The sequence below is a fragment of the Peromyscus eremicus genome, chromosome 5 (assembly GCF_949786415.1).
Source record: "Peromyscus eremicus chromosome 5, PerEre_H2_v1, whole genome shotgun sequence".
Classification (NCBI taxonomy): domain Eukaryota; kingdom Metazoa; phylum Chordata; class Mammalia; order Rodentia; family Cricetidae; genus Peromyscus; species Peromyscus eremicus.
The window spans coordinates 100,612,502-100,636,458 of record NC_081420.1 but is presented as its reverse complement, the minus strand read 5'-3'; the positions used below and the strand labels follow the sequence as shown (position 1 = coordinate 100,636,458).

The window sequence follows — 23,957 nt, the reverse complement described above, 5'->3', positions numbered from 1 at the left end:
GACTGGGTCTCTGTGCAGCCCTGGCTGACTTGATAGGTAGCGGGCTGGCATCAACTTAGCATAGCTCTGCCTGCCTCTGCCTCCTGAGCCTAGAGCTAAGGCCGTGTGTTTCCACGTCTGCCCTGGTTGGTTGTTTTTTTTGAGATAGACTTCTCACTCTGAAGCCCAGGCTGTTCTGGAACTCACTTTGTTTCCTGAAGTAACGCAGGCTGTCCTTGAACCTGTAGTGATTCTGTGCTTCAACTTCTTGAGGTCTGAGTTTGTTGTTGTTGTTTTTTTGTTTTTTTTTTGTTTTTTTTTTTTTTTGGTTTTTCGAGACAGGGTTTCTCAGTGTAGCTTTGCTACACTCACTTGGTAGCCCAGGCTGGCCTCGAACTCACAGAGATCCGCCTGGCTTTGCCTCCCGAGTGCTGGGATTAAAGGCGTGCGCCATCACCACCCGGCCTGAGTTTGTTTTTAATGGCTGCTTTTATTCTGCAGTGACACAATTGAGTAACTGCTACACAGACTGTACCAGAAAGTTTCAGACATTTACTTTCTAGAAAACCTTTCCAGTCTGTGATCTCTAACCTTCATCCACCCTTCTTGCTTGTCTTGGTTTAGGTGATTTTGAAGCAGATTGTATACATTGTCATTTACCCATATTTCAGTACACACTTCTAAAATATGTCATTAGCCAGGTATAATGACGCACACCTTTAATCCTAGCATTTGGGAGGCAGAGGCAGGTGGATCTCAGTGAAGCCAGCCTGGTCTTAGAGTGAATTTCAGGACAACCAGAGCTACACAGTGAGATCTAGTCCTGAAAAAACAAAAAGGCACTGGAGTAAAACCTCCATGTTGTTAGTGTAAGTAATGGTACATCAAAACTACAGAACTAGACCACTTCGTGAGCAGAAAAAAAAAAAAAAAAAGATTTATTGGGGATCAAATTGCAAAGGCCATCTCAAGGTGGTGGGGAGGCAGAGAGAAGAGCAAACCTGTGGGAAAACAAGCCAGTTTTATATGACAGCAGGGTGGGGGTCTGAGCTGATACAGACTGTCTATATTAATCCAGAACTAGGTATGTTTGTGGTTGACCTTTGGGGGAAGCTTGAGGAAGGTTCCTGGTGAACAGAAACTGTAGGAGGGCTGTTTTTCTAGTAAATGGAAACCTTTAGGCTTGTTTGCCTGGTAACAGCCCTTCTGTGCACCTGGCCAAAGTCCTGTTTAAGACAATGTCACCAGCATTGCCATTTTTGGGGGAGAGGAGGCTTTGGACCTGGCACTTAGCAGTATTGCTCCATATCATCCAACACCCAGTCAGTGTTTGGACCTCTCTGATTGTATCACAGGTCAGCATTGACTTGACAGTATGACTTACACATCTGAGCTTTAGAACAGGAACGCTGTAAAATGTACTGTGGCTGCCTCTGAACCCTCTGGTCTGCAGGATGTGTCGATGGTGATGGTGTTTGGATTTTTTTTTTTTAGACAGGGTTTCTCTGTGTAGTCCTGGTTGTCCTGGATCTTACTTTGTAGCCCAGGCTGGCCTCGAACTCACAGAGATCCTCCTACCTCTGCCTCCCGAGTGCTGGGGTTAAAGGCGTGCGCCACCACGCCTAGATGTGTAGACGTTGATCTGTTAAGCATTTGGGTGGAGCTCAAGTTAAAGATGGAGTTCTAAGGATGGCTAGGGTCTTATTATTCATTAGGTATTAAGGTGGGACACCAATCAAGCTTTCTTCTTTCTAGGATGGAGTTATTGTTACAGGATTTTTTTTTTTTTGAGGCAGACTATCATGTAGCCCAGGGTGGCCTCAAGCTTGCTATATAGCCAAGGTTGACCTCAAACTTCTGTTCTTCCTGCTTCTGTTTCCAAATGATGGGATTCCCAGTATGCTTTATGCTTTGGCTAGGCAAGCACTCTGCCAACCTGGTCACAGCCTTTTAGTGTTCTCATGGGAGATGCCTGTCTTGGTACCCAACACAGTTCTTTTAGAATCTTAAGTGAAGGGCTTTTACTTCCTTGTATGGTAGGAAACCCAGAAAGAACAAAAATATTGAACATAGTTAATAAGAGAAGTCTCTGCCCAGAGCAATGTGAGATACAATCACGATCATAGCAACTTTAAAACAGCAAATAAAATGATTATCTCAGCAAACTTACTGATTAAGAAACAAGATTAGTCAAAGGACTCACTTTATCATGGCCCTATTATAGCAAATTCATAGCAACATATGTGCAGCTCAGTCCTTTTTTTCTGGAGCACAAAGTATTGGGCCTGGTAGCCAAGGCTGCATCATGTGCTCTTTGGTCGGTCCTGAGCAGTGCTCCAACCAGAGCTAGGCAGAGAGAGAGAGGGATTGCTGTAGAAGGGCAGTGTTGGACAAGGCCCCCAGACATTTGTAGGGGTATGCTTACATGAGAGCAGGAGGATGACATCAGTAGAGGTGCCAGTGGGGGGGCGGGGAGTAGGGAAGGTGCAAGGAGCAGTTTTGCTGGTGTGTCTGTGGAGCTTTGGTTTTTGGTGCTCAGTGGAGCCGAAGTGAGCAGGCTGACTCCATCTTCAAACACTGCTGTGTTCTCAAAGATTATGACTCTGCACAAGATTTTATGGGAAATAAATGGTGGAATTATCCAGCTTAGAAATTTCATGTTTTGGAACTAGAGAGAGGCTCAGCTATTAAGAGGGCTTGCTACTCTTCCAGAAGAGCTGAGTTTGGGTTCTAGCACCCATGTCAGGTGACTTACAACCATGTGTAACTCCAGCTCTGGAGAGTCAGTGCCTTCTTCTGTTGTGGGATATTTTGATTGCATTTTGACACTCCTGAGACTGCCAATAAAGTTAACTTTGAATCAGAAGGCGGAGCTAGCTACTAGTGGGCCAAAATTAGCCATAGAGGTTTTGGAGGACTGAGGATATATATAGAGAGAGACACAGGAAGTACTAGGGAGTGGCTAAGAGAATGGTTCGGCCTTTTTTTGGGATCAATAAAAACTTCAATAAAAACCTGGGAGTCAGATATTGGGGTAAGAACCTGATTGACCACCAGTGAAGTGACAGAGAAGCAGTCAGTGACCTTCTCTGGATGAGGTGTTTATATAATTATTCTTTATCAATAAAAACTCAAGTCAGATATTGGGATAAGAACATGATTGATCAGAGAAGTGACCAGTGACCTTCTCTCTCTCTCCTTCCTTGACCCATAACACTCTTCTGGCCTCCTAGAGCACTCATACACAAGTGGCGTGCGCGCGCGCGCGCGCGCGCGTGTGCACACACACACACACACACACACACACACACACACTGACAGATACACAAATAAAAACAAGTCTTAAAGAAGTTTGACATTCTCCTAGTGAAGGACTTCTAGGTAAACATGTAGACTGAATATGTATTTATCCCATTCTTCCTGAAAACTTGCTAAAACGGCAACAAATTCATTTTAGGAAAAGCACAAATGTTAAAAGATAAGATATAGCCAGGCATGATAGCACATGCGTGTAATCATAGCATAGGAAGTGGAGGCCAGAAGATCAGAGAGAAGTTGAAGGAAGGATGAAGGGAATAGAAGAGGGAGACAGACAGACAGACAGAACACAGGAAATAGTGATCAAAATGTCTTTGCTGACAGGTGAGTGCTGGAGCTGAGGAAGCCTGCATTTGAACTATCTGGCCAGATTGCACACAGACATTAAAGACCCTAAGGAGGGGTGTGGGATGAGATGAAAACTTGCAGATCACCTCAAGGCTTTTTTTGCAAGAGCAGTTCAAGTCCCAGGTTGTCAGTCATCACTCCCATTCTGCTGCTGCACGTGCATGTTTGAGCACATACTTCCTGCCACATGTATACACACAAACATACACACACACAGCCATGTGACTGTTACTGGCCTTGAAAAGCTTCTCAGAGAGCTAGGCCATCCTTAGGGGCACAAACCATAACTGTAGCAATAGATGGACTGAAGAAACCATCCCTCAGGATGAAGAGTGGAGGGTTTGGTTTGGTTTGGTTTTGTTGGAGAAACTGGCCAGCCTGTAGGAGAACTGCAGACTGTGACGTTTGAGGACCTTCAGACAGGCTAGCTGAGCCTCTGCCTCAGGAAGACAAGCAGCCTGCAGCGCCCACCTGAGTACTCAGCCTGCTCCTGCTTTATTCACAGTGATTCTCCTGTCTCAGCTTCCTGAAGACTGGGATTATAGGCATGAACCACTATGCTCAGCTTCTAAATTTTAATTAATATTCTCAAAGTTTGGGGAGAAAAATAAAAATACAGCCTTAGTATAAGAACTCAGTATAAGAATCATGAATCAGATGCCGGGCGGTGGTGGTGCATGCCTTTAATCCCAGCACTCGGGAGGCAGAGCCAGGTGGATCTCTGTGAGTTCGAGGCCAGCCTGGGCTACCAAGTGAGTTCCAGGAAAGGCGCAAAGCTACACAGAGAAACCCTGTCTTGAAAAACCAAAAAAAAAAAAAAAAAAAAAAAAGAATCATGAATCAGCTGGGCGGTGGTGGCGCATGCCTTTAATCCCAGCACTCGGGAGGCAGAGCCAGGCAGATCTCTATGAGTTCGAGGCCAGCCTGGTCTACAGAGTGAGTTCCAGGAAAGGTGCAAAGCTACACAGAGAAACCCTGTCTAAAAAAAAAAAAAAAAAAAAAAAAAAGCATGAATCTATCACTGCTTACTGAATTCTGTATAAATAGGAAACACTCTGGCTGCTAGTCAGTCAGGCTGTGAGATTCTCCTGACCATCATGCCTGTCTCATCTTTCTGTCACTGACTCCTTACCTCCTCTCTGGGACCTGGCCACGACCGGGGCTGGCCCCTGGCAGTTAATATGTGTGGCAATAGACATGAGAAAATCAAAGCCAAGTATAGTGGTACATGCTTGAGATCTTAGTTCTTTTTGTTTACGTGTTTTTATTTTATGTGTATGAGTGTTTTGCCTGTGTGTATGTATGTGCACCATATGAATGCCTGGTGCCTAGGTAGGTCAGAGGAGAATGTTGGATCCCCAAGACTGGAGGTGTAGAAAATTATGAGTTGCCATGGGGGTGTTGGACTTGAACCTGAGTCCTCTGTAAGATCAACAAGTGGTTTAAACCAGTTATGAATCAACACTCCAGCCCCATAATCTCAATTCTTGGGAAGTAGAGGCAAGAGGATCAGCCTCAGCTGATAATTCAAAGCCATCCTCAGCTACATAATGAATTGGAAGCCAGCCTGAGCTACATGAGACTATGTTAAAAACAAACACCCCCCCCCAAAACAAAAGAGAACCCCAAACTTATTAGATGTTTGGAGAAATGGAAATTAGAAGATAAGTTTAGTGAACCTGGTACCCAAGTATGAGTCCTAGCAAGAGAGGACAGACAGACAGACAGAAAACAGGAAGTGCTGTTACAACAAAATAGAAAACTACCGAAACTGGGGGCAGCAGGAGGGTGGAAGTGCCCGCCACTAAACTTGACACCCTTACTTCGATCCCCGGAACCCACAGACCCCTGGAACTTGTCCCTGACTGCCATCTGTGCACATAAACACGCTGGCACATACGTGTGCACGCACACATACACACACTAAAGACAACATAAGCATTTTTAAAGAAAAAAATGATTACACAGGAAAACCCTGTCTCGAAAATACAAAACAAAACAAAAAAAGAAAGAAAAAAAAAAGTGAGGTGGGCAGTGGTGGTGTACACTTTAATCCCAGCACTCTGGAGGTAGAGACAGGCAGATCTCTGAGTTCTCAGCCAGCCTGGTCTACAAAGAGAGTTCCAGGACAGCCAGGGCCTGTTACACAGAGAAACCCTGTCTCGAAAAAACAAAACAAAACAAAAAACAGACAAACAAACAACAAAAAAAAAAAAGAGAGAGAGAGAGAGAAGAGAAGAAAAAAATGAGCTGGACACAGTAGTGCATGCCTTTAATCCCAGCACTCAAAGACTGTGAGTTCAAGGCCAGCTTGGTCTTCATAGTGAGTTCCGGGACAGCCAGGGCTATATAGTGAGGCCTTGCCTCAAAAAACCGAAAAGAAAAGAATTGCCAAAATGGAAATGCAAAGTATCCAGATTAACAGGGCTCACATCCAGTGCTCAGCCTGGAAAATGAAGAGTGACCCGCCCAAGCCACATCTAATGGAATCTCAGACTGCCAAGAAATGATGTTGGAAGCTTCCAGAGGGAGAAACTAGGGTCCATAGAAAGGACTGGGAGTCAGGAATGCCACAGCAGCAGTAGAGCGGCCGTCACACCAAGGATGGAAATGGCTTCCCGTTGCTTTAACATTCCAATGTAGAGGATGAGCTCAGCATCCTCAGACATGCTGAGTTTCAGAAACGTGACTTTGAAGCTTCTACTCGGAAAGTGCCGTGTGATTTACTTCACCAAATGAGAGCAAGCCAACCCAGGAGAAAGGATGGGTGCAGCATCCAGGGGACCCAACCCAGAGTTTTTCGAAAGTCCTCTCAGGAAGACGGGGTGAGGTGACCCGGGATAGCAGTGGAGAACAGAGTATTGTGGACATGCAAGTGCCCACATAGAGGAAGGCTAAGGGAGAGGTACAGCTAAGGAGTTAATGACACCGAGAGATCACTGTCCTTTTAGAGAATAAATCACAAACATTGGTATTCAAAGTTGGGCATGTGGTGCTCACCTTTAATCCCAGCACTCTGGAGCCAGAGGCAGGAGGATCTCTGAGTTCAAGGCCAGCCTGGTCTACAGAGTGAGTTCCAGACTAGCCCAGAGTATGTAGTGAGACCCTGTCTCAACAAATCAATATCCAATCTGACGTAGGCATTGTATCAGCTCATGTGATGGAAAATTCTAGATGCTCTGATTTCTAATGAAGCTTAGATCTTGTGTCTCAGTACTCTAACCCACGACCCAGCTTTCGTCTTGTGTTCCTGTCCTGCTATCTGCTGGGCCAACCTGACTGTATAGCTAACAAGTGGCTGCTGGCTCTGCTTTCTACTCAGAGTCAAAAAAAATGGAAGACTGGTTTCTCCCCTAGAATGTCCCAGAAAATATCCTGAGATTCATTTTGATTGTCCCAGTAGGCCACATGCCGACTTGTGGCCCAGGCAACTGGTCAGTTCCTTATAAGACATCCTGAGGCTGGGCGGTGATGGTGCATGCCTTTAATCCCAGCACTTGGGAGGCAGAGCCAGGCGGATCTCTGTGAGTTCGAGGCCAGCCTGGGCTACAGAGTGAGTTCCAGGAAAGGTGCAAAGCTACACAGAGAAACCCTGTCTCAAAAAACAACAACAACAAAAAAGACATCCTGAGACTATCTTTAGAATTTGGGGGGTGGGGTCGGGGGTCAGTAAAGGTGGTGGAGTAGCTGTCTCAGCCCGAGCTCCTTGTTTCCAGGTGGGAAAAGCGCACAGACCCCCGAGGAAGGTTTTACTACGTGGATCACAACACCCGGACAACCACCTGGCAGCGGCCGACTGCGGAGTACGTGCGGAACTATGAGCAGTGGCAGTCACAGCGGAACCAGCTCCAGGGGGCTATGCAGCACTTCAGCCAGAGATTCCTCTACCAGGTGAGAGAGAGGGCGAGACTTGCCCGCCAAGAAGGGGTGACTCCCTGCCGCTAGTGTTGGCACACACACACTCTGTAGACTGCGTGGTGAGCAGGACTGTGACACTGCAGTCTTCACTCACTGCAGTGAGATTCCTCACGTTTCTAACTCAGTAGCTCCTTGTCGTGCCTCAGGTCAGTCACCAGTGTGTGAAGAATCTGAAGCTGGATTTGCCATCCTTCTTTCCGTTTCCATAGTGGTCTTGGCTCCCAAATCTAGAAGGCGTGAGACAGCTTTCTTTTTTGTTTTGTTTTGTTTTTGTTTTTTTTGGTTTTTTTGAGACAGGGTTTCTCTGTGTATTTTGATACCTATCCTGGAACTCACTCTGTAGACCAGGCTGGCCTCGAACTCACAGAGATCCGCCTGGCTCTCCCTCCCGAGTGCTGGGATTAAAGGCGTGCGCCACCCCCCCACCCCCCCACCCCCGGCCTGAGGCAGCTTTCTTTTGCCCTTTCTTTATCCCACTTCTCTCTAAACTTTAACAAAAGTCTATGGGAAGAACCTTCTTTCCTCCGGCCCAGACTTGAGGCTCTTTCGTAGGTCGTCGAGGTGGGACGGGAAGAGTTCCGGCTTCACTTCCGCTTGCTCTTCAGCAGTTTTTCTTTTTGCCTGCCTCTCTCACTTTACCCTCAGGGTAAAAGTTTGGATTGGGGGTTTGGGGGTGTCTTGAGAAGTGAAACTTAAATACAAAAACCGTTTTCTTTCTGAGTATTGTGGAATGGTTTACTCAGCTGCTTGGGTTGGGGGAGCTACCTTGTTCTGTGAAATAGAAGACATCTTGTACTGAAGAAACGTGGTGGGAACCTTTTTTATTTTTGTCTGCTCTAACTGTCTCTGTTGGTTTTCCCTCTCGTGTGCTATGGTGCCATGTCCTGGTTACAAGTAAGAAGGCTTGCTTTCATACAGTTATTTTGGGGTTTGGCCTTGACCCAGGGTTTGACTAGGAAGACTAAGAGCTGATACTCTGCTAGCAGTCCCCACCACTCCCCCGCCTTCTCCTTTTGCTGGGCTTAAACTGAGATCTTGTTCTTCGCTGCGCTTTAGAGAACATGAAATATGTTTAAAATGGGCGTCAAGGGCATTGGGATGGCTGGCTCCTGCCTCCCTTCCTGGGCCGGCCTCCATATGCGTGCCCCTTTTCCTGCTGCCTGGGTTCCTGCTCTCCTGTTTTGGCATTTGCCTTTCTGACTGCCGAAGGGGCCTCTCTTGGTCTGAATCGGCGTGCCCACTCTTCTGCGTCTGTCACCCTTGCCAGTCCTTTTGCCCGTGAGTGTTCCCGCTGTGTCCTCTGAGGACCCCGCACAGTCCTGCGGGTTGTGTCATTGCACTAGCTCTGTCCCACGCCCGTCCCATGCTTATGTGGCACCTCTGTTTGCATTCCACCTGGCCTCCTCTGATGGCCAAAGGAGGAAGCCAGTGTCTGCAGGACCAACCCAGGCCACTCTGTGCTTCCTGCTCTTGGACTCAGATTGGACCTTCCATCCTTCCCTCAGGGAACTCTTGGGCCACGTCCTCGGCACCTGGATTTTGCTCTGGCTCCATCAGGTCCATCCTGCAAACACCATGCATGCCTCTCTGCTCTGCACCCTCTGCCTTCCAGAGCCTTTTCTGTCCTCGGCTGTGTTTGCTAGACATTCTTCATTTCTGAATTTGTATCTTAAAATATTACTGGGACTTTGTGCTTAATCCCAGAGGGACTTGAACTCACGTAGCTTTCTGGCTCCAGGCATGCATCCTGGACCTCTAGCCCTGGGACATTACCCAGGAGGGTGGTTCAGCAGTCACACTCGTGTTTCTGGTTCTGAAGGACACTGCTCTGTCTCAGAGTTATCTGCACCTCCAGGTGTTCCGGGCCTCAGTCCCTTGTCCTGTCTGTGGGCTTTTCCAGCTCTGCTCGGTAGCACACTTGGACCCTCAGGGAAGCTGAGGAAAGGGAGGGGGCATTTGGTTCCTGGTGAAGGCGTAGGAGTTTGCTTTGGGTTTTTTTGGTCATGATGCAAACAAAGCTTTTATTTTTGTTTTTCCTTTTCTTTTCTTATGATGTGAGTTGTAAAATGCTCCTTACGGAAGACATATTAAAAAAAAAATCAAGCGATCTGCTTTAGCTATAAACAGTGAAGTCACTGTTGGTGTCCATCAGTTCTGATTTCCCATGCTGTGTTCTTCAGTCTCATCCACCCTTTCCTATCTGTCTTTTCTTTTCTGTCCTTCTTACAGACTGAAGGTGTGGTGAGTGGAGCTGATAGGATAGGAACTGGAGGGTGCCAAGGAAATTCAGTAAAGACTGCTATAATGAAGGAGAGCCAACATCTTAGGAAGGCTGGCATAGAAACAATGAAACTAAACAAATAGCAAGAGTTAAGAAAAGGGGTGTTAGCTAGGTACAGTGGTCCACACCTGTAGTCCCAGATGTTTGGGAAGCTGAGGCAAGGAGGGAGTGTGAGCCTGAGATTGAAGCCAGCCTGAACTATAGAGAAGTCAATTCATGGAAAGAGAAAGAGAAGAAGGGGCTGATGGATATACATTTTTTTTTTTTCCGAGACAGGGTTTCTCTGTGTAGTTTTGGTGCCTGTCCTGGATCTCACTCTGTAGACAAGGCTGGCTTTGAACTCACAGAGATCCGCCTGGCTCTGCCTCTCGAGTGCTGGGATTAAAGGCATGCGCCACCACTGCCCGGCTGATGGATATTTTTGTTTCAAGTTCTGTGCCATCAGGAAGGACCTGCTGGAACCTGGGATACGTTACACACATTCCGAAGAGCCTGAAGCACCAGACTTATGCGCCAGTTGCCTCTTCTTTTTCTTTCGTTCTGGTTTTTCTTTTGTTGTTGTTTTTTGTCTTTTGAGGCAGGGTCTCTCTATGTAGCCTAGGATGGCCTGGACCTTGCTACATAGATCAGGCTAGCATTTAACTCAAAGAGACCCATTTGCCTCTGCCTCCCAAGTGCTGGGATTAAATGTCTACGTCACCACACCTGACTTGTTCAGTTGCAGGCTAGGCATTGCTCAGTGGTAGGAACATTCACCTAGCATGTGTGAATCTCTCATCCAGTCCCTGAAAACCGCAGAGTCATACCTATTGCTCGGCACTGACCTGCTGCCTTCAGTTAGGCTCTTATCTGATGGATGCATTGTGTTTCACATCCAGGCTTCAGCCTCTGGTACGGAGTGCTTTCATGAAGACTTCTTAGCATAGTTGAAGGAGTGTTACTAGGTGATGTATCTCACCACCACCTACCCCCGAAAACTCACACACATACCCAGATGACCGGTGTGAGCTGGGGAGGTTTTCATCATTGAGGCAGATCTGAGTTGGGATGGAGTTGGCAGGGACAGGCCCCAGCCCCGGGCCAGCTTCCCCCAACTTTGCACAGCTTCCTTTGAGCCTTGTGGCAGGAGGCCCTCTACTGAAAGGAGCCCTGTCCCATCAAGGCACCTATGGTTTCAAGACTTAAATGACGGTTGGAACTCACTTGGAAGAGGAGCCTGGATTGGCACCTTGGGAAGAAAGTTCCTCTGTCCCTTCAGTTGAGGGTGGAGGGAGAGATGTGGTGGGGGTTGGTTGGCAGTGGAGTACCACCAGTATTTGCTCAAGCCCAGACTGAGCCGCATTCATCCTTCTGCTCATGTGTGTGGCTCTGTCATCCCCAGATGGGGCCAGCCAGGTCTGCAGCCTGAAGTCTGCATTTAGAACCTGATCTCCAATATGATGATTAAATTCTAGTAAGTGAAATAAAAATGCTTGCGAGAAGGGAGTAAAACAATGCTTGTTTTATTTAACTCTGAAAAGTTTTTGACAGCGTGCCCCTGCTTCCCAAGGGCTACGAGAACTCTCCATCTCCTGCCGCCCTTCCCCTGGGACCTTGGAGCTGAAGTAGGCTGAAGGGGCGCTGGTAGAAAGAGCGACCCCGCCGTCCTGGAGCCCCTTCCCCCTTCTCTCAGCAGCCCCAGCCCCACCTCCCCAGACAGGCAAATGCAGAACACTGAGCAACTTCAGGTTCAGGCAGGGAAAGAATAAAGGTGCTTTGTGAAGGGAAGGGAAACATTCCTGGGGGAGGTGAGGGGCTTGGGGCATGAAAGTGCCCTCAGTCTGGGTGGATGCTGTACACCCAGGAGGGAGGTGGCGGGCGGAGGGCTGGCCCCAGCCAGGAAGCCCTGGGCGTGGGCAGGGCTTGTGGGAATGATTTCATTGGAAAGGCCTGCGGTATTTTTTCCCCTCCTGTGTGTGGTTCTTGGAGAAAGTTGGAGGTGGTGAGGATTTCAGTTGCCTTGGCCGCCAGGAGCAGGAGCTGAGCAGAGCAGAGGTCGGCAGTGAGCTGGCGGGGGAGCTTGCTCTGAGCCCTCCTGCCATGCTCAGGCCTGACTTCTGGGACTCCTAACCCCACTTGTTCTCCCTGCTCCTAGCCCTCCAGTGCTGTGTAGACTTCTTTTTCTGGTTTTTCTTAAACAAAGACTTTAAAGGAGCAGATGCTATCTAAGGTCTCACTGCGTTCTTCTCTACTAAGGGCTAAAATGTGGAAGTGAGTCTTTGGCTTTTCTACTTCTATTGATGCATTTATTTTTAACCAGAGTCTTCTTTTTCTTAACTTCTGTGTTCTGCTGTTTCTTGTATTTAGTCTTCGAGTGCTTCGTCTGACCATGATCCCTTGGGCCCCCTCCCGCCTGGCTGGGGTAAGTACTGAGTCCTCGGCCTTCTGTCCCCGTCTCCTGCACGTGCTGTCCCTTTGGGTCTTCACTGCACTTAAACATGTGCCGAGGACACCAGCTGGAGCAGTGGCTGTGGAAGAGCCAGCGGGGTTCTCCCGTGTCACCGCAGCAGTCACCTGCCCCAGCTGAAGAAGTGTGACCCCAAGAAAGATTTCCCCAAGCAGCCATGGCACGGTTCTGCTTGAGTACTGAGTTTGGGGTGGGGAGACTCAGGAATCCACTGAACCCCAGTTACTTTGACCTGTCTGGTGTCCATGCAGACTTCCCTCTGATTGTGACTCTGGCATAAGGGGCTGTCGTAACAAGTCTTCTTTGCAGCTGAGACACCGGAGGATGGACAGCAGCCTAATTTGGACTAGGGTCAACCTGCTTTTGGTTGTGGTCCTGTTGCGAACGAGACCACAGGCAGGCAGAGTTACCCCCTGGGTATTGGTCCTGAGAGTACAGCACTGCTAGGAATGCCTGACATCCCTTGTCAACAGTAGCTGCTTCTCACCCATCCCAGGTCCTTGTGTGACTTGCGAAGAAAGGGTTAAGGCACAGGCATCCTTTAAGGGCAAGACGTTCATGACTTGGGAGAGATTGTAGGCTTCATTGCTATTCTAGGAAGGAGTACTGTGCAAAAAAGTACCGTTAGAAATGGCAAGACCCAGGAAATTCTGCAGCTTTCTGAGCTGGGCAGGATTTTGTTCAATCCTACAAGAGTCCCTGATGCCAGAGGGAGGATTTTCACAGGAGTAAGCAGGCAGTGGGTTGGATTTCTTGGTTAGGGAACGGAAGATGGTAGGTGCTGGTCTGGTGGTGCTCACAGATGGCATTACGTGGGTGGGGAAGTGCCGCTGGTGTGCCCACAGTGTCAAGGGCATCATCTCCAGGATGATCCTTTGGGGCTAGATCTTGATGCAGACACAGCTGTTCCCTGGTAGTAATTTAAGAGGTTCTGCCAACTCCTCTAGAGTGTCACTAAGCTTCTGTTACATTCCAGAGTGCCAAGAGGCTCCTGTAGCCTAGCCACAAATATTGGTTAGTAAAAGCCCATGGATTCTTGATTTCAGGTAGGAAATCCCCATATACATAGACAACTTGCCTGGCTCCCGGCCCTCAAAGTAAAGTTACTGGCACCCCAAGGATTAGTGAGTCAAACATGAGGGTAAAACTTGGGGATCCTGACATAGGCAGGGAAGGAGCGTCAGGCTAATCAGGAGTCCGCAGCACCATATCGTGGCTGGTGACTTGGAATCTGGACTGCAGTTTGGTTTGGGCTGTGCATGGGCACTCGGTGTGGCTCGACCAGCTGCACTTACTTCTTTCTAAATGACGGTCACCAGTGAGAGGACTGTGCAGCCTGGAAGGTAGCTCACAGGCACAGAGTGTGCAAGCATGGGAGATAGGAAAAGCGGCGTCAGGCTCCGGCTCAGGGCTGTTTGTGTCTGTCAGGGAAACAGCACTGCTCCCTAAGTGAGACAGGAACACTGAGGCCGGGCATGGGGGCACTCGTCTGTAGTTACAGCACTGTGGAGGCTGAGGCAGGAGGAATGCTGGAGTCCAAGAGCTGCAAGAAAACCCTGTGCCAAGAGTATCCTGTTGGGGCTCTGGGTTGGGTTGCCAGGGCTGTAGCAGGGCTGCCTCCCCCCAAATGGCAAGAAGAATGGAAAAGCCAGGCCGAAAGAGAAGACCTTGGACGGTGAGCCTGCTGGTCTTCCGTTTGCCTTGAGGTTTCAGGTGCCATTGTACTCCTCCAAGGAGCCCCGTGGCTGTCCCTAACTATGGTTTGGTGTGGGTGGGCACCTCCAGTTTAGAGCAGATTGCTCCTGAGCAGCCTTGGCATGTGACAAATGTTTCTGAGTCCATTTGCCCCTAAAACGTGGTGCTGTTGTGTTCATAAAAGGCCTTCCCCATCTCTGCACTACAGACCCATTCACTGAAGGCTGTCCAGTAGGTCCACAGGCCTCCAGGCAGTAGCAACAGAAGGCCAAGTGGCCAAGGGCTCAGACCCACTGGACAGGTTACCCTGCTTCGTTATTGGCCTTGGCTTTGACCCTCGGGTGAGCAGCCATGGAAGGTTTATAACAGTGGCTCCTGAGCTAAGACAGCCAATCCCTGGGACACCTTAGGGTGGGGACTGGGCTAGGGGTGGGAGCTGCCTTCCAAGGCCAGACATAGCCACTAGCTGGGGACTGGAAGTCTATAAAGGTTCCGCCACCTCCGTTCTTTCTTTCCTTTATTTTCTTAGCCTTGTGAGGGTGTGGTTGACAGTCTGTTTATAGTTTCAGTTGTGTGGACAACTGGTAAGGTAGAGTTTGAGACCAGACCTCAGACATACAGGAACTGTCCCAGCATGGTTCTAGAGGGGAGCAGGGGCTGCTGGTCTCCCCATTTCTTCCCCTTTTCAGTTTTTAGGTTCCCCTCGCTCCTGGAACTAATTACCGTTGTTTCTTTAATTTTCCCATGTCACTGTGACAGAGTGAGCGCTGTTAGCGCTGCTATTGCCAGGCAGAAACAGCTTTGTGGCTCGGGAACTTCCTGGGAAAGGTGGCCTGTTGAAGCTTGGAGCTTGTCTGGTTTACCTTCCACCCAGCCTCCGTTCCACTCTGAGGCTGGCCGGCAGGGTAGCCGTACTGCACAGCTGGGTGCAGTTACGTCCCTGGTCCTGCAGGGTTGCCCCTCCCTACTGGCACACCACCTTTCCATCCGACAGGGCTTGGACATGGCTGTGCCCTTCCCTGCCCTGCAACAGGGTGCCCGGCCAGGCTCTCTCCTCTTAACCTTCTGTAACAGGTTGGTGATGGGGACAGAACTGTAACCCATCACTCAGGCAGCAGGAGAGGGCCAGACTGGTGGAATCTGATTGCACTCTCCTTCTTCTCCTGTGGCAGAGAAGAGGCAGGACAATGGACGGGTGTATTACGTGAACCACAACACACGCACTACCCAGTGGGAGGACCCGCGGACCCAGGGGTGAGAACGCAGGCAGAGGGGTTGTGAGGATGGGGTGAGGGCTTCTGTGCAGTTCCACCTGTGGTCACATGGCATTGCATTTGCCTCACAATACTACATCAGGGGACCTTTAGCCTTAGTGAGGACCTCGGAGTCTCAAGACGCATAGCAGTCTAATGAGAGTATCACACTTTCCTAGGGGGCACAGGAGCATGGAAGGATGTCACAGCAGGCACTGAGAATTTGATTATCAAAAAGTTGAGGGCATTCTTGCCCCTCAGAAGTAGGGCAGGAACACTTGGTGTCTCAAGACTGCTAGTGATCACTCAGGCTGATGTTACCCACCCAAGACGGACATTTTAGCCCCATAATAAATGGCCGCTTTTTGCACATGGCCTGTTTTCTTACAACTTGAGTCTTGCCGGGTGCATATCCTTGGGGTGCCCCTTCCCCCATGGAGGGCTCTGAAGAGCATGGAGGAAGCAAAGACAAAATAGGACTTGGGGGACCCCAGCCTCTAAGCTCAGCAGCCCATAACCCCTCTTCTGTGTTTTTAGGATGATTCAGGAGCCAGCCCTGCCCCCAGGATGGGAGATGAAATACACCAGTGAGGGTGTGCGGTACTTTGTGGACCACAATACCCGCACCACCACCTTTAAGGATCCTCGCCCCGGGTTTGAGTCAGGGTAAGGACCTTCACAGCCACAGCACAAGCCCAGTCTGTCCTGTTCACTTGGCTGGGGAAGAGGGGGTCTGTATGTGTATGTGTTGTGCTAATCATTACCCTCCAGTGCCAATGTGGACGGGCCCAGGGCCATCCTCCTTACCTGACCTGTAAAGGTGAGAGATGTGGCAGTTTCTCCATGTGTCTTTCCCTCTCAGTGGCAGTCACTCCTCTTTAAAGTCACGGAGCAGAGCATCCGCTCTCCCTAGGGCTCTCAGAAATGGGCTGCTCATTGTCTGAGAACTCAGACAGGTTCCAGCACATCCTTTGTTCTTACCAGGACAAAGCAAGGCTCACCTGGTGCCTACGACCGAAGTTTTCGGTGGAAGTATCACCAGTTCCGGTTCCTCTGCCATGTGAGTTGGGCTTTGAAGTGCTGCCAGCTTGGTCCCCCAGACCCACATAGCACTGGGTGCTTGCCCCACTCTGAGCTGCTTGTCTCTCAGGAGTGGGCTTCTAATCCTGGGGCGTGTGGCTGTGTTGTCACAGATGGGAGGAGAGCCCATTGCAGGGGCATCCTCGGGAAGCCCCAGCTGAGAGTCTTCCTCTCCTTTTCAGTCAAATGCCCTACCCAGCCATGTGAAGATCAGCGTCTCCAGGCAGACACTCTTCGAGGATTCTTTCCAACAGGTTAGAGACTGCTATTGATTCTGGGATCCTGTGCCAAGCAGGCTTCCTCCCATCACCTAATCCCACCTCATGGCATAAGCATTTGTAACCGTTTCTGCTGGACAGTAAGCCTTCGAGTCCCCTGCCCCCCCATCCCTGCCTGCTATGCTGGGGTCAGGGGCAGGATGGCCGGATACCCTGTCTCCCCAGATTATGAACATGAAACCTTATGACCTGCGCCGTCGGCTCTACATCATCATGCGTGGTGAGGAGGGCCTGGACTACGGCGGCATCGCCAGGTGAGCTAGGGAGCCCAGAGGGCTGTGTTCTACCCCATGTCCCCTGGCTTCAGGGCCCATGGCTAAAAAGCCACCTCCTCCATACTGTTCTTTATCCCCTGAGTTCTCCTGCGTCAACAGGAAGGGCCCCAGTGTGATATTCAGAGTCATCTCTTGGGTTGGGGATGTAGCTCAGTTAAGGGAGGATGCTGTCCAGTGAGAAGGCCCTGGGTTTGGTCCCCAGCACCACATAAAGGCATGGTGACTCACGTCTGTAATTGTAGCATTTGAACAATAAAAGCAGAAGGATTAGATGTTCAAGGCTGTCCTTGGCTACATAGTGAATTTGAGGCCAGCATGGGTCTCTTGAGACCCTGTCTCCAAAAAGAAAAGGAAGAAAGTCCCATGATAAGTCTCTGCTGGTACCAGTGAGCTTTAGTTACTAGAGTATGGGGATGCTGGAGGATTCCTGGGGAGGGGTATGGTGTATGGCTCTATACCAGCTTACATGTCATTTTTCTATACTTAAAAACCAACCTGTCAGTTGTATCAGTGGGCAGTAGCTAACTATGGGGTCTGTGGGTGTCCCTTAAAATCAGCTCTTGGCTTTCCTCCTTTGTGAGGCAGCCAGAGCAGGGGAAGTCAGGTTTCTCAGACGTATCTGATGTATCTAAGCATGTCTGTCCCCTGCTGCATGTCACGTACACCAGTCAGCAAACTCCCTAAACAGCCCAAAGCGCTGTGCTACCTCACTCCACAAACATTAGCAGGCTGGCAAAGCCTCGCCTTGGACGACAGGCAGAGGGCCCTGGCAGGGAGAAGGCGCATCTTGGCTGTGCTGACCTCTCATCACGCTGACCTTGTGGTGGGGGGATATCTTCCTGCTTGGCACTGGGCTCACCCACCGCTGGTCCTGTTTGCTGATGGTGTAGTCTGCTGTGTTGACCCCATCCTGCGAATGGATTGTTCTTTTTTTCGTGGTGACCTCTCCAGGCTGTGCTTGGTGGGCTTCTGGTGTGGCTCCCGCCCTGTGTGTCTCTCTCTGTGTCCTGCCAGTGGTTTTACCCTATGGTAGGTTACGTCATGCTGTTCTACCACAGGGTAGAACCACGGACAGGATACCGGGGCACCCTCTGCATCGAAGGACTCCGTCTGCACAGCCACAAACAGACAGCAGCCAGGGGCTGTTCCCTGCTGGGTTAGCTCAAGCCCTAAAGGACCCCGAATTCTGGCTTATACTCAGGGTGCAGATAGATGCCGAGGCATCGATTGGGTGGGTGTTGGTCAAGATGAATGTGTCCGAGTTTGCGATAGGGTACGGAAAATGGATTCTGGATGATGGGAGGGCAACATACAGGTGAGGTACCTGTAGGGTAGCTAGAGTGAATGAGGTTTCTAGAGGCCAAATGAACCACAGAGCTTTCAGGGCTTGGGGTTTGGGAACATGCTACTGTGTATTCTCCACATTGCACTGCATACCAAGTTGGGTGGAGCGGGGTGGATACTGTTGTAGAACAGAAATGTCAATGTAATAAATGTGTATATTCATGATTTCATTTCATTTATTTATTTGGGGCGTAGGTGTATGTGTATGAGTTCTTATGGGCCATATAGCATATGTGGAGGTCAGAGGACAACTTATGGGGATTCAGTTCTCATCTTTTACCAAGTGGGTCCCAGGGATTGAACTCGGGTTGTCAGGCTTGGATGCAAGAGCCTTTACCTGCTAAGCCTTTTGCTAGCCCAGCCTATAATGTTTTAATATAGTCCCTTTGTACAGTACACAGCTCCCACAGTGATGCATGTTGGCCCTGGGTGTGAGGAGCCCCTTTGCCACCAGAAGCTCTAGAGATTGTAATGCACACGTACTCTGGGAGCTGACAGGACCACACAGGTCTCCTGAGCACCATCTCCAAGTGCTCTTGTTCTCCTTCCCCCAAGATCTGGGATGGCCGGCTCACTGACCTCCCGGGACACATGCGTCCAGATGGTCTGACCTAGCAGAGGGCTCCATTGTTTTGTCCTCTCTCCCCTCACAGAGAGTGGTTTTTCCTCCTGTCCCATGAGGTGCTCAACCCTATGTACTGTTTATTTGAGTATGCTGGGAAGAACAATTACTGCTTGCAGATCAACCCGGCCTCTTCCATCAACCCTGACCACCTCACCTACTTCCGCTTTATCGGCAGATTCATCGCCATGGTAAGGGGCCTGGGATCTCTGAGAAGGGCAGCCCCAGGAGGCTGGTTCTAGTCACCAGGAGCAGCAGCCCTCAGGGACCAGGGTCCTGCCCTCTGTCGAGGACTCGCTGTGACTCACACAATTTCTAACCTGAAAATGAAAAAAACAAACAAGCTAGGTAGTTGTGGAGAAGTGAGAGATTTCTCGGTGGCCATCTGGGGCTGTCACAGGATTTCTTATGTTACTACACAGAAGCCCAGGGACTTCATCTAAGTCCGTGGGGACTTACAGGATGTGGCTGGGCCAAGCAAAGCCCTAACTGGCTGTCTGTGGCCTTTGTCTTGGAGGTGCTATGTCTTTCCTGAGCCACAATGGCAAGGAGACCTTTGGAAATGTCTGCTGAGACACTGGACCTTCTGGAAGAGAGTTAGGGATCAGCATGGGCTGAGATCAGAGCCACAGTGAACTGGCTGGTGCAAGGCGGCGGCAGGGGGCAGGGGTTTGCAGCAACCGTAGTCACCTAGAAATACAGGCTCAACATAGCGGTGGAGAGGGCCATGCAGTGTCCCCTGTGATGACCCACACTGAGCAGAGACCTAGGAGGCTGTGGTCTGACTGTGGCCCAGTGCCAGCTTTTCTTCATTGATGTCCGCAGTCTTACCCCACATTCCCTTCTCTGCAATACCAAGGGACCTAAGGCTTTGTCACTAAATATGGCCATTTCCATCATCTGGAAGTTCTTGGCTAAATGCTGGCAATGGCTCCAGAAGTGGGCACATTCTTCCTGGGTCTACAGCCCTGCCTGGCCCAGCAGCAGACGACGACAGACCAGTGAGACTCTTAGACTATTACTCACCACTGGCTGCCAGCTCTCGCCAGCCTCAGTGTCTACATTATTTTTGGCCTCTTGTGCCATCCGCTCACAGTGCCAGTGAGTCCGGGCTGCCACCTAGAGCAGTTATGAACAAGTTTTCCCTGGAAGTGGGGGACAGGCCTCTGCTAGAAAGGGGAGTGGCCTGGCCAGTTTGCTGGGCAGACAGACAGTGGCCCTGCTTTGCCGGCCCTGTGGCTTTCAGGGTAGGATGAGTCTGTCCCTATGCCCAAGTCAGAAAAAATGTGCTTGTTTCCCAGGTCTCCCCTTCAGCTAGGGAAGCTGGCTCTCGGGGAGTCCTTTCACGGGGAGGGAGCTGACACCCAGAGCACTCCTGAGTCTGCCTCAGGTGCTGGCCAGGAAAGTCTCACCCTTTTCTGTGCCTCTTCCTGGCCCAGGCTCTGTACCATGGCAAGTTCATCGACACAGGCTTCACCCTTCCTTTCTACAAGCGGATGCTCAACAAGAGACCAACTCTGAAGGACCTAGAGTCTATTGACCCCGAGTTTTACAACTCCATTGTCTGGATCAAGTGAGTCCTGGCTTGCCCTGCTCTGGTGGAGCCGAGCGCTGATTGACCAGTTGGTACCCTGGCCCTGATTTCCTCTACCGGAGAGATTCCTGGGTGCTTACCTGGCCTCCCCAAAGCCTATAGAGATGAGAGCTTCTAGGTCCACTGTTCTAGAATTCTCTCTCTGCAGCAGAAAATGCGCCAAGCCACTGGTCAGGGTTCCTGGCCACCTGTGAGTTCCTAGTGCCTGTTGGGTGCCTTAGTAAGAAGTCGGGCAACTCAAGGGCAGACCTTGATAAGATGAACATTTCCCCCCTTGGCCTCCTGTGTCCCAGAGAGAACAACCTAGAAGAGTGTGGCCTGGAGCTGTTCTTCATCCAGGACATGGAAATCCTGGGCAAGGTGACAACCCATGAGCTGAAGGAAGGTGGCGAGAGCATCCGAGTTACAGAAGAGAACAAGGAAGAGTATATCATGTGAGCCTCAGGCCTGGGGGAGGGGCACACTCCAGAGAAAAGGGCTCTACCCTGTTCTTGTTCCATCTTTGACCAGGCCCCACTACGCAAGAATATCCTCGGTGTATCTGCCTTGGTTGGTCACCTAATGACTTGAGCTATGGACCTGGAGCCTCTGGCCTTGGTTACCTGCTCCAAGTTGATCTTTTTGTGTTCAGGAGCCTTCCCAACTGCAGGGAACTTTTAGAAGAAATCTGAAGCTTAGATGTTGCAGTCTCTCCTGACCCAGAGGGTTTCTGTGTCCAGTGTATTTCAGTCTTGGCTCTCCAATGCTGATGTACAGACCTCCCACCCAAGTTCTTTTGGTTGCTTGGTCTGTTCCTTTGAACCATAGAGTAGTGTAAGTATGAGGTTCAGCGGTAAAGGAGCAATGACGCCTGGGCTCCATCAGTGGCTTGTCTTTGGTTTTAGGCTGCTGACTGACTGGCGATTCACCCGAGGTGTGGAAGAACAGACCAAAGCCTTCCTGGATGGCTTCAATGAGGTGGCCCCTCTGGAGTGGTTGCGATATTTTGATGAGAAAGAGCTGGAGGTGGGTGCCAAAAGTTGTGGGCCCTTGAGTTCAGTGCTTCTAGGGTGCCCCAGATCCATGATGTGTACCCACAGAAAGTCACCCACCAAGCCCCCCACTTCAGCAAGCTAGAGGCAGCAGGGCAGGTAGTGTCTGTCCCTGATCCTCAGTCCTGACTTCCCTGTGCTTAGAGAGCAGGGCCATTCACACTTGTGAAAGAACTAGCAGGTGGACGAAGTTTGGGAGTCACCCACGGTGAGAGGAGGCAGCAGCTTGTGGGTGTGTGGCCGTGCCATGGGGAGGGCACTGACGCGTCCTTCCCTGCAGCTGATGCTGTGCGGCATGCAGGAGATAGACATGAACGACTGGCAGAAGAACGCCATCTACCGGCACTACACCAAGAGCAGCAAGCAGATCCAGTGGTTCTGGCAAGTGCGTCCTGGGCTGTGTCGCCCTGGGTGTGTGTGTGTGTGTGTGTGTGTGTGTGTGTGTGTGTGTGTGTGTGTGTGTCGGGGGCAAGGGTCCTCAGGGATGGTTACTAGTTACCCAGCGGGCATGAGACCTACCTAGACGCCAGACTCAAGGACCCTTCATCTTTGACGTATTCCTCCCCTCCCCAACTTGGAGAAGTAGATGACAAGCCTATCTCTGGGCAGGATAGAGGTGGTTGTGGCTATATTGTTGCCACCTTGCATGACAGGTTGTCAGCAGTCAGTTTGGGCCCAGTCTCTAGGAGCCAAGGGGACCCACGGCCAGGAAGTTCGGCTGCAGTCAGAAGGGGTGAGATGGAAGGCACTAGAAAAATGCAGTCAGCCCATTATCCTGAATTGAATGACTTGGTTCCTTTATATATGTGGTATATGTGGGTTTTACAGCTGTTTAACAAGGAGAGCATGCATGGAAAAAGACATATGCAAATATCCGTGTGTGTGTGTGTGTGTGTGTGTGTGTGTGTGTGTGTGTGTGTGAAGTTTTTGTGGAGGTCTGCTTTACATGGCATGCAGTTCACCATCTTAGACACTTTAAAGTGTTCAGTTAGTGGCTTTAGCTCCTTCACTGTGTTGTGCATCGTTCAACTCACTACAGTTCATTTCCCTGAGAAGAAGCCCTGTTTCCACCAAACAGCGGCTCCCAGCCGTAGTGTGTCTTTAAAAGCAGCATGTGGGGAGGAGGGACGGCTGCCAGGCCAGGATGTCCCTGAGACCGAGCAGTGTCCCATGGACCCTTGGGATGTTCTCCAAGTACCCTCAAAGGAAGCATCTTTGAAGGTCCCTGATTGGTGGCTGCCTCCCCTGCCCATTGTGCTTCCCCACCCCCCAGCCTGGAGATGTCCGTGCTAAGGTCTGACGTGCAGGGCGAAGGGCTCCCTAACTCCTTGGAATTGCAGGTGGTGAAGGAGATGGACAACGAGAAGAGGATCCGGCTGCTGCAGTTTGTCACGGGAACCTGCCGTCTGCCTGTTGGCGGATTTGCTGAACTCATTGGTGCGTTTTCCCTCTGTTCTCCTGGGGGTGAGGACAGCCCGGGGCATGCACATCTTCCTGGAAGTTAGGGAGGGAAAGGTTCTGGCTTTGGGAAAGGCCATCTGTGTTGACACGGTACACTTGCCTTGGATGGCAGGGAGCAATGGACCCCAGAAGTTCTGCATCGACAGAGTTGGCAAGGAAACCTGGCTGCCCCGGAGCCACACGTGGTAAGTTCACTAGAAGCCGGCAGGCCGGGAGGCAGGCTGGTGAGGGCAGGACACCTGGACCCTGGTCTCCCCACCCCACTCTTCTGTCTTCTACAGCTTCAACCGTCTGGATCTGCCACCCTACAAGAGCTATGAGCAGCTGAAAGAGAAGCTGCTCTATGCCATCGAGGAGACCGAGGGTTTTGGACAGGAGTAGCCGAGGCTACCCCTCCCACACCCTCCAGCACACGTAGTCCTGAGTCCTTCCTGCCTGAGATGCCATTGGCTGCACAGCCCTTGGGAGGCCCCTTTGGATAGTGGCCCTGTGTGGGACCGTGATGTGATCATGTTGGTGACCGAAGAGTCTGACCCTAAGAGGCTCTCTGTCCCCTTCTCCTACCTGATGATGGCAGTCTGGAAATAAAGCCCCCGTCACCTTTGACTTCACCACCTATTGCAAAGTCAGAGGCTGCCCCTCTGCAAAATCGCCCCCTCCACTAGGACCAAGTCTAGGTGTGTGTGAGTGTGTGAGGGAACATGCCCTGCCTCAGAGGGCTGCCACAGAAGCTGGGCCTCTCATGATAGTTGAGGAGATAGGCTGTGTGCGTTGACTGACTGGACCCAGGAAGCCAAGGGGCTTTGCCAGCAGAAGAGGCTCTGCTTTCCTAGGCCCTTCCCGGAGTCTGTGAGGAACAGCCCTGAGGGAGCAACTCCGCATCAAAGCTGTCTTGGTTGTCCTCCAGGGTGGGCCGCAGCCGAGGGCACTGAGCAGCAAGCACTCAATGCCGCCAGTCGTCTCTTCCTAGCAACCAAAGGGTTGAAGAGCCACCACCTGTGTGTCGGTGGGAGGGGGACAGCAGACGCCCAGAC

The 23,957-nt window shown here is 50.6% G+C and overlaps 1 protein-coding gene across 1 annotated transcript in view; it reads left to right on the top strand.

Annotated features, from left to right (window-relative positions):
- Positions 1–23,534, top strand: part of Wwp2 (WW domain containing E3 ubiquitin protein ligase 2) — a 110,292-nt gene extending 86,758 nt beyond the window's left edge. The window contains exons 7-21 of the mRNA XM_059264043.1: positions 7,362–7,536; positions 12,191–12,245; positions 15,158–15,239; positions 15,776–15,904; positions 16,223–16,298; positions 16,501–16,572; positions 16,762–16,850; positions 18,869–19,028; positions 20,277–20,410; positions 20,725–20,865; positions 21,316–21,436; positions 21,743–21,847; positions 22,803–22,899; positions 23,036–23,108; positions 23,205–23,534. Of these exons, the coding sequence (XP_059120026.1) occupies positions 7,362–7,536; positions 12,191–12,245; positions 15,158–15,239; positions 15,776–15,904; positions 16,223–16,298; positions 16,501–16,572; positions 16,762–16,850; positions 18,869–19,028; positions 20,277–20,410; positions 20,725–20,865; positions 21,316–21,436; positions 21,743–21,847; positions 22,803–22,899; positions 23,036–23,108; positions 23,205–23,304 (1,609 nt within the window). The 3' untranslated portion in view covers positions 23,305–23,534. The remainder of the gene's footprint in view (positions 1–7,361; positions 7,537–12,190; positions 12,246–15,157; positions 15,240–15,775; positions 15,905–16,222; positions 16,299–16,500; positions 16,573–16,761; positions 16,851–18,868; positions 19,029–20,276; positions 20,411–20,724; positions 20,866–21,315; positions 21,437–21,742; positions 21,848–22,802; positions 22,900–23,035; positions 23,109–23,204) is intronic.
- Positions 23,535–23,957: the final 423 nt, after the last annotated feature.